This window comes from Electrophorus electricus, chromosome 6, assembly GCF_013358815.1.
Source record: "Electrophorus electricus isolate fEleEle1 chromosome 6, fEleEle1.pri, whole genome shotgun sequence".
In the NCBI taxonomy this organism is placed as follows: domain Eukaryota; kingdom Metazoa; phylum Chordata; class Actinopteri; order Gymnotiformes; family Gymnotidae; genus Electrophorus; species Electrophorus electricus.
Window position 1 is genome coordinate 77,072 of NC_049540.1, and position 7,929 is coordinate 85,000.

Sequence of the window (7,929 nt, forward strand, 5' to 3'; positions counted from 1 at the left end):
TAGATCTTCCAATGTTGCTGACCTAAAAAATTATGTTTGCTCATAATAATAATAACAATCTGACCTAAATAAAAAGATTGAGTCCTCTGGGTTTTGTTTCATTACCCAGTCATTGGGTTTTAATTCCACTGAAATTCACACTTCTGACCCCATTATTCATTCATTCTGTTAGATGTCTGTAGAAACACAGAGACTACAAGGAACTAACAGGGTATTGCAGTTCAACATCAGCTGTTTAGAAAGACATATTAATATGATGACTACAGTCGGAAAAGGTTTAGTTAATATTAAATACTTCTGCTCTGGTGTTGCTGGGAATCATCACCTCTAAACAAACCTTTACACTGGGTTTTTGTCTAAATAAAAATAGAAAAGTGCTAAATGAATTCAAGTGTTTTATTTCTTGGTCATGATAGTTCAAGTGTTTTATTTCCAGTGTATTTATTTTTCTTACAGTTCACCTCATGAAAACACTGACATTTGTGATTTTAACGTGTTCAGCACTTTGGAACTTGCAGAGTTGTGGCCTGAATTCCCCCTACATGCATAAACACACCCAATACTGTAATATTTATTAACACACATGTAGAAGAGGGTGTGTGTTAGCATAAGCATGGCACTCCAGAAATTCTGCTCTCCCATTACTGCCCCTACAGTTCTTCCAAACATATTACACATATTCACTCTGCTGCCCTTCTGAATACATCAGTATTAAGTCCACAAATTCAAATGGAAATTGAGTCTTTGATGTGTGCTTGTGTGTGTGCTTTACTTTGAGGATAAATTTGTGGTTCTTGAATTTGCAGTATGGTTCTAAAATAATTGCTGGAATTCACTGATAAGCCAATGTTACCCCACATATGTTACCCCAACACATCAGTACAACTATACATTGCCCCTAAAAGAAAATAAGGAATATGTTAATGAAAGCTGTTGGGGCAAGAGGGAATGAGCATATCTTTACTTTGTCTACTTATACACATGCTCATGTACTGTCAAAAGTTAGCGTCAATAAACAAAGACTAATAGTAGGCTAATGCGATTTGGCATTTGGACGACAGCAGCTAGTGAAGGGTGTAATAATGCATGGACAGAGATATTCACGCTATCTCACCACAGACTTGTGCTTCACCAGAGCATAAATACTTTCAATAAGGACATTTGGACAGCAACTGGCATTCTATGGGATAATACTCTCTCTGTTACCAAATGTGCTTTAGTGTTTAGATTGAGGTCAGATGGGGATCTGTGTGTTCATTAGCTGTTTCAGATAGAGGGAGTGAGGACTCAACAGTCAGTAAGTCTACTTCCTGTTAACTATGTTAATAATAAAGAACATTTCCTGTCTGAGGCCTCAAAGAGATGTGAGCGACATGTTTTCTTTTTGTTTCTTTTTTTCAAGTCACACATTTCCAAATGGTTTCTATAATGTTTGTTTGACTCACATTGAAATGTTGCAGGTCACTGCTTTGCGACATTGTGATATTTCCTAATATTCCCTTTATTGTGATAATGAATGCTGTGATATTTCCTAATATTCCCTTTATTGTGATAATGAATGCTGTGATATTTCCTAATATTCCCTTTATTGTGATAATGAATGCTGTGATATTTCCTAATATTCCCTTTATTGTGATTATGAATGCTGTTTTTCATGTGTAACTTGTATGACTTGTTAGAAGCAGTTGAGCAGGTTGGCTTGTTTAATGAGTGAACTGACTGACCTGGTTGATGTTACTGTTCACTCTGACTGGTTGCCTCATAATATTTTGGCTGTATAATATGTTGACTTGGTTGGTTTGTATGATGTGTTCACTGGTTACCAGTTGACTTGTGTAACAGTTGACTGGTTACTAGTTGACTTGTGTAACAGTTGACTGGTTACTAATTGACTTGTGTAACCTCCAACCTCAAAACTTTAACCTTCATCTTCTCTCTGGGATGCACCTGCTCTTTGGTTTTTGTGTTTCCTGCGAGGTCGTGCACTGGACACCCACGATGACACTGTCAGTGCAAAACGAATAAGAACCAGTCTCAGACAGGGCATGTCTGTTGCCACAGCAACCTCAGAAAACAGGGCATGGTCTCTGGGTACATGAACAGGGTTATTGCTGTTCTCAAAATCACGGAGAACAGCGAGGATCTCCTGACGTCCTGACTGCTGGACCATCCCTCTCACGTTCAGCACAGCCGAGAGATGCTTTGTCCTGGGAGAGGGGAGAAGAGAGAAAAAATCAGACAAAAACAGAGTCCTTTAAATGATAAATATGTTGTTTGGATAAGAGTGCATGTTAAATGGTATGTCTATGAGGTGTGGGAGGATCTAGGAGGGAGTGTGGCACCAGTTAGTCTCCTGTGACTTGACAAGAACAGGAAGCAATTCACAGCCACTTCCTGTCTGCTGAGCTGGTTTGTGCGTCAGCAACCAGCAGCACTGCCAATCAGTGACCACACACACGTTATAACCCTGTCAAACCAGTAACCACACTCACGTTATAACCCTGTCAAACCAGTAACCACACATATGTTATAACCCTGTCAAACTAGTAACCACACACACGTTATAACCCTGTCAAACCAGTAACCACACATACGTTATAACCCTGTCAAACCAGTGACCACACACACGTTATAACCCTGTCAAACCAGTAACCACACATACGTTATAACCCTGTCAAACCAGTAACTACACACACGTTATAACCCTGTCAAACCAGTAACTACACACACGTTATAACCCTGTCAAACCAGTAACCACACACACGTTATAACCCTGTCAAACCAGTAACCACACATACGTTATAACCCTGTCAAACCAGTAACCACACATACATTATAACCCTGTCAAACCAGTAACCACACATACGTTATAACCCTGTCAAACCAGTAAACACACATACGTTATAACCCTGTCAAACCAGTAACCACACACACGTTATAACCCTGTCAAACCAGTAACCACACACACATTATAACCCTGTCAAACCAGTAACCACACACACGTTATAACCCTGTCAAACCAGTAACCACACACATGTTATAACCCTGTCAAACCAGTAACCACACACACGTTATAACCCTGTCAAACCAGTAACCACACACACGTTATAACCCTGTCAAACCAGTAACCAGACACACGTTATAACCCTGTCAAACCAGTGACCACACACACGTTATAACCCTGTCAAACCAGTAACCACACATACGTTATAACCCTGTCAAACCACTAACCACACATACGTTATAACCCTGTCAAACCACTAACCACACATACGTTAGAACCCTGTCAAACCAGTAACCACACATATACTATAACCCTGTCAAACCAATATCCACAGACATGTTCTGTCAAACCAGTATACACACACACGTATTATAACCCTGTCAAACCAGTGACCTCACACGTGTTATAGCCCTGTCAAACCAGTGACGACATACATGTGTTATAGCCCTGTCAAACCAGTAACCAGATATACATGTTATAACCCTGTTAAACCAGTGACTACACACATGTGTTATAGCCCTGTCAAACCAGTGACCATACACATGTTATAGCCTTGGCAAACCAGTGACCACACACATGGGTTATAACCCTGGCAAACCAGTGACCACACACATGGGTTATAACCCTGGCAAACCAGTGACAACACACGTGTTATAACCCTGTCAAACCAGTGAGCACACACACATGTTATAGCCCTGTCAAACCAGTAACCAGACACATGTGTTATAACCCTGTCAAACCAGTGAGCACACATACGTTATAGCCCTGTCAAACCAGTAACCAGACACATGTGTTATAACCTTGTCAAACCATTGACCACACACACGTCATAACCTTGTCAAACCAGTGACCACACACACATTGCTTCTTGTCCGTCTCGCTCTCTCTCTCTTTGTATGTCTGTATTTTCCTCTCTCTCTGTCTCTCTCTCTCTCACACACACACACACACACACACACACACACACACACACACAGGACTAAGGTTATCCCAGTATAGGGTACAGCCTGTCATCTCTTGCTGTATCTCCTCTCTGAGCCGCAGTGCTATAGTCCACACCAGGAAGTTGGTATGGACACATTCCACAGAGGGCCCACCTCGGTGGGAACTATTTCCAGCGAGGCATTCTTAGGTGTTCAGGAAGGTTAGAGGTGTCATGAAAAAGTAGTTTCTGCTGAGGCAGGAAGCGTGAGGGGCAGAAAGGCGACTTCGTCATGAATGAAGTGTGTTTCTAATGGACAGAGTTCAGACCTGCTAGCTTCCGTCCTGCAGTTCTGCGTTTCATATGACTGTTATGTAAAATGATGAAATGCTTGGTGTTAAGGGTGAAATGGAGATAACAGCTGAAAATGATTTTTTTCTGGTTTGTGCTGTCAAACATTCTGCCTTGCACATGTGTATACAAGAATCTGTGTACGTACGTGTGTGTGTATATTTGCTGAAAGCGTATGTTTGTATTTGTATGTGTGTTCATGAATGTGTGTTATATGCATGTGTGTATTAGTGTATGTGTAGTATATGGATGTATGTGTTCATGTATGTGTGTTATATGCATGCGTGTGTGTTTCTTACCGTATATCTGGGAACCCCTTCACTAGCACAGCCACTTCTATCTGAACAGAGGGCGTGTCCTCCAGAAGAATGATGTCAGCCAAGTGACCAATGACATCATCCAGCCATGTACAGGTGGACTCCTAATGGAAGGGAGAGAGAGAGAGAGAGAGAGAGAGAGAGAGAGAGAGAGAGAGAGAGAGAGAGAGAGAAATTAGTCAATAAAGGAGAGTTCAATTAAATGAAATGGTCAGTGATTTTTCACCAAAGGAACAGTGTGTAAACCTTTATTTTCTCATTCTCTTGATTGAGTTTGACTTCTGTTTTTCTATAGAGGTGGACAGTAGCTGATGTTTGGCAAAATATCCTTGAGCTGGAGAGGACTTTCATATCAGAGTGTAAACAATCCCCACCACACACCTTTACATATCAGAGTGTAAACATCCCCCACCACAAACCTTTACATATCAGAGTGTAAACATCCCCCTACCACACACACCTTTTCTCTCTCCCCACACACACTCAGTATTCTCTTAGGAATTAAAAGCACATTTTATTTCTTTCCATGAAAATAGTTGACATGAGAGAAAACCTTCAAAGATCACAAGCAGGAAATGGCTGAACAGCTTACTTCCTGTTTTCAGTTAAGATGATGGACAGGTGATTTAGGGGACCAGAGTATGCAGTGCAAACACACAAACACACACACACACACACACACACATACAGTCATACGGTAATGTATGCATGCAGTCTGATGATATATTCCACACACTATGGAAATTTTGTATATGGCACTATAATATGTGCATGCAGATTTCTGATCTGTGCAGAGATTATTATAGATTATGTTACTTATTCACAGCCACCCAGTTTCTTGCAGCACTTTAAGCAGGTTTGCATCCTGCACATTGGAGTCATAGAATGTGGTGTGTGTGTTTACCAGGTCTTTAAAGAGCGCTTTGAGCTGGTTTGCCTCGTCCTGCAAACGGAATGCTAGCCTCTTCCTCATTTTGAGTGATGTGCAGATGACCCGCCCACTCATGATGGCACGCACGTACTCCACAATGACCCGCCTGTGCACCTCGTTCACAAGTGTCTGTCAATCAACCAAACGAGCACTTCCTATACATTACAAGCAATGGTTTGAGCTCCAGACTGAAACTATTTTCGTTGTAATTCATTTGGGCTGTTTGCTCATGGACTTAATGGAGTTGAGGAGAACTTAGATGAGAATCATAAGACTGACATGTTGTTGACTGGATGGAACTTGAAACTGAAATGTGTGTGTTCTAGTCTGTGTGTGTGTGTGTGTGTGTGTGTGTGAGTACCTGATAGGGAGGGCAGTCCATCCTGCGGAATGTCTTAAAATGAAGTTTGATGGTGGTCTCGATGTTGTCGTAGGCCTCAGAGTTATTTAGCCATTTCCTCCGGAGCAGCTTGTCAAAGAACGGCTGAAAGACAAAAGAATCATAGTACACACAGAGTACACACACACACATACAGAGTATACACACACACACACACACACAGAGTACACACACACACACACATACAGAGTATACACACACACACACACAGAGTACACACACACGTACAGAGTATACACACACACACACACACACACACACAGAGTATACGCACACACACGTACACACAGAGTACACACACAGTATACACACACAGAATATACACACACATACACACAGACTATACACACACAGAAAGTATACAACACACATATAAACACACACAGAGGATACACACACAGAGAGTACACAAACACACACAGGGTATACACACACACAGAGTAACACACACATACACACATACACATACATACACATGCAGACACACACGTACAAACATACACACACACACACATACACACACACACACGCATACACACACACACACACACACACACAGACATACATACCCATACACACACACACAAATACATACTCACATACATACATACCCATACACACATATATACATAAACACAAGCATGCACTAACACTCCCTGAAAGGAACATATATATGTGTGTGTAAATGTGCTCAGGTAGAGGGTAGCTGGAAGTGTTTAATATAGGTTTATAAATGTAGGTTAAATGGTTAATATGGGTTTATATATGTAGGTGTAGTGACTGGACTGTATCTTACCCTGATATTTTCGAACAGTCTGTCGGTAAGAACGCGAACACACTGACTAACGATGCGTTCAAGTGAGGAATGAGCACACTGGGAAGAATCCTCACTTCCCAGGGGATCACACCGCCTACAGCACTCCACAAAACTCCTTTTGACACACACACACACACACACACACACACACACACACGTATGTACAAACACACACATACATGTTTTCACTAATTATTTTTTCCTTTCATGATAAATGTCAGTTTTCAGTGCTCTGTGGTGTGGGCATTTGATTTTATTTGTTTATGAACTAGCTGGCTGTGTAACTGTATGACTTTGTAACTGTGTGACTGTGTGTGGTTGTGTAACTGTGTTTGTGGCTGTGTAACTGCATGACTGTGTAACTGTGTGCGGTTGTGTAACTGTGTGTGGTTGTGTAGCTGTGTGACTGTGTAACTGTGTGACTGTGTAACTGTTTGTGGCTGTGTAACTACATGACTGTGTACCTGTGTGTGGTTGTGTAGCTGTGGGACTGTGTAGCTGTGTGACTATGTAACTCTGTGTGCGGCTGTGTAACGGTATGACTGTGTAGCTGTGTGACTGTGTAGCTGTGTGACTGTGTAACTGTGTGTGTGGCTGTGTAACTGACTGTGTAGGTGTGTGACTATGTAACTGTGTGTGGCTGTGTAATGGTACGATTGTGTAGCTGTGTAACTGTATGGTTGTGTAGCTGTGTGACTATGTAACTATGTGTGTGGCTGTGTAACTGTATGACTGTGTAGCTGTGTAACTGTGTGAGTGTGTAGCTGTGTGACTGTGTAATTGTATGTGTGGCTGTGTAACAGTATGACTGTGTAGCTGTGTAACTGACTGTGTAGGTGTGTGACTATGTAACTGTGTGTAGCTGTTTAACTGTGTGACTGTGTAGCTGTGTGGTTGTGTAACTGTGTGGCTGTGTAATGGTGTGTGTGTTCCACAGTAAAACTTTAGTTCAAGTATGAATGTTGTAAACTCAAACATAGGTTCGACTGCATGTGTTCTGCACTCAAAGATACATGTGTGTGAGATATCTACACTCAAACATAAATGTATGTGTTAACTACACTCAAATGTAAATGTGTGAGTGAGATATCTATACTCAAACATAAATATGTGTGACAGTTAACTACAGTCAAACATATTTGTGTGAGTTATACACTGAAACATTTATCTGACACTGTTAACCAAAG

General features: G+C 41.3%; 1 protein-coding gene across 1 annotated transcript in view; it reads right to left on the bottom strand.

Annotated features, from left to right (window-relative positions):
* Positions 1–382: 382 nt before the first annotated feature.
* exoc3l2a (exocyst complex component 3-like 2a) overlaps positions 383–7,929 on the bottom strand; it is a 13,391-nt gene continuing 5,844 nt past the window's right edge. The window contains exons 8-12 of the mRNA XM_035526829.1: positions 6,722–6,857; positions 5,887–6,009; positions 5,499–5,654; positions 4,577–4,698; positions 383–2,207 (exon numbers count right to left, since the gene is read on the bottom strand). Coding sequence (XP_035382722.1) covers positions 1,919–2,207; positions 4,577–4,698; positions 5,499–5,654; positions 5,887–6,009; positions 6,722–6,857 — 826 coding nt within the window. The 3' untranslated portion in view covers positions 383–1,918. The remainder of the gene's footprint in view (positions 2,208–4,576; positions 4,699–5,498; positions 5,655–5,886; positions 6,010–6,721; positions 6,858–7,929) is intronic.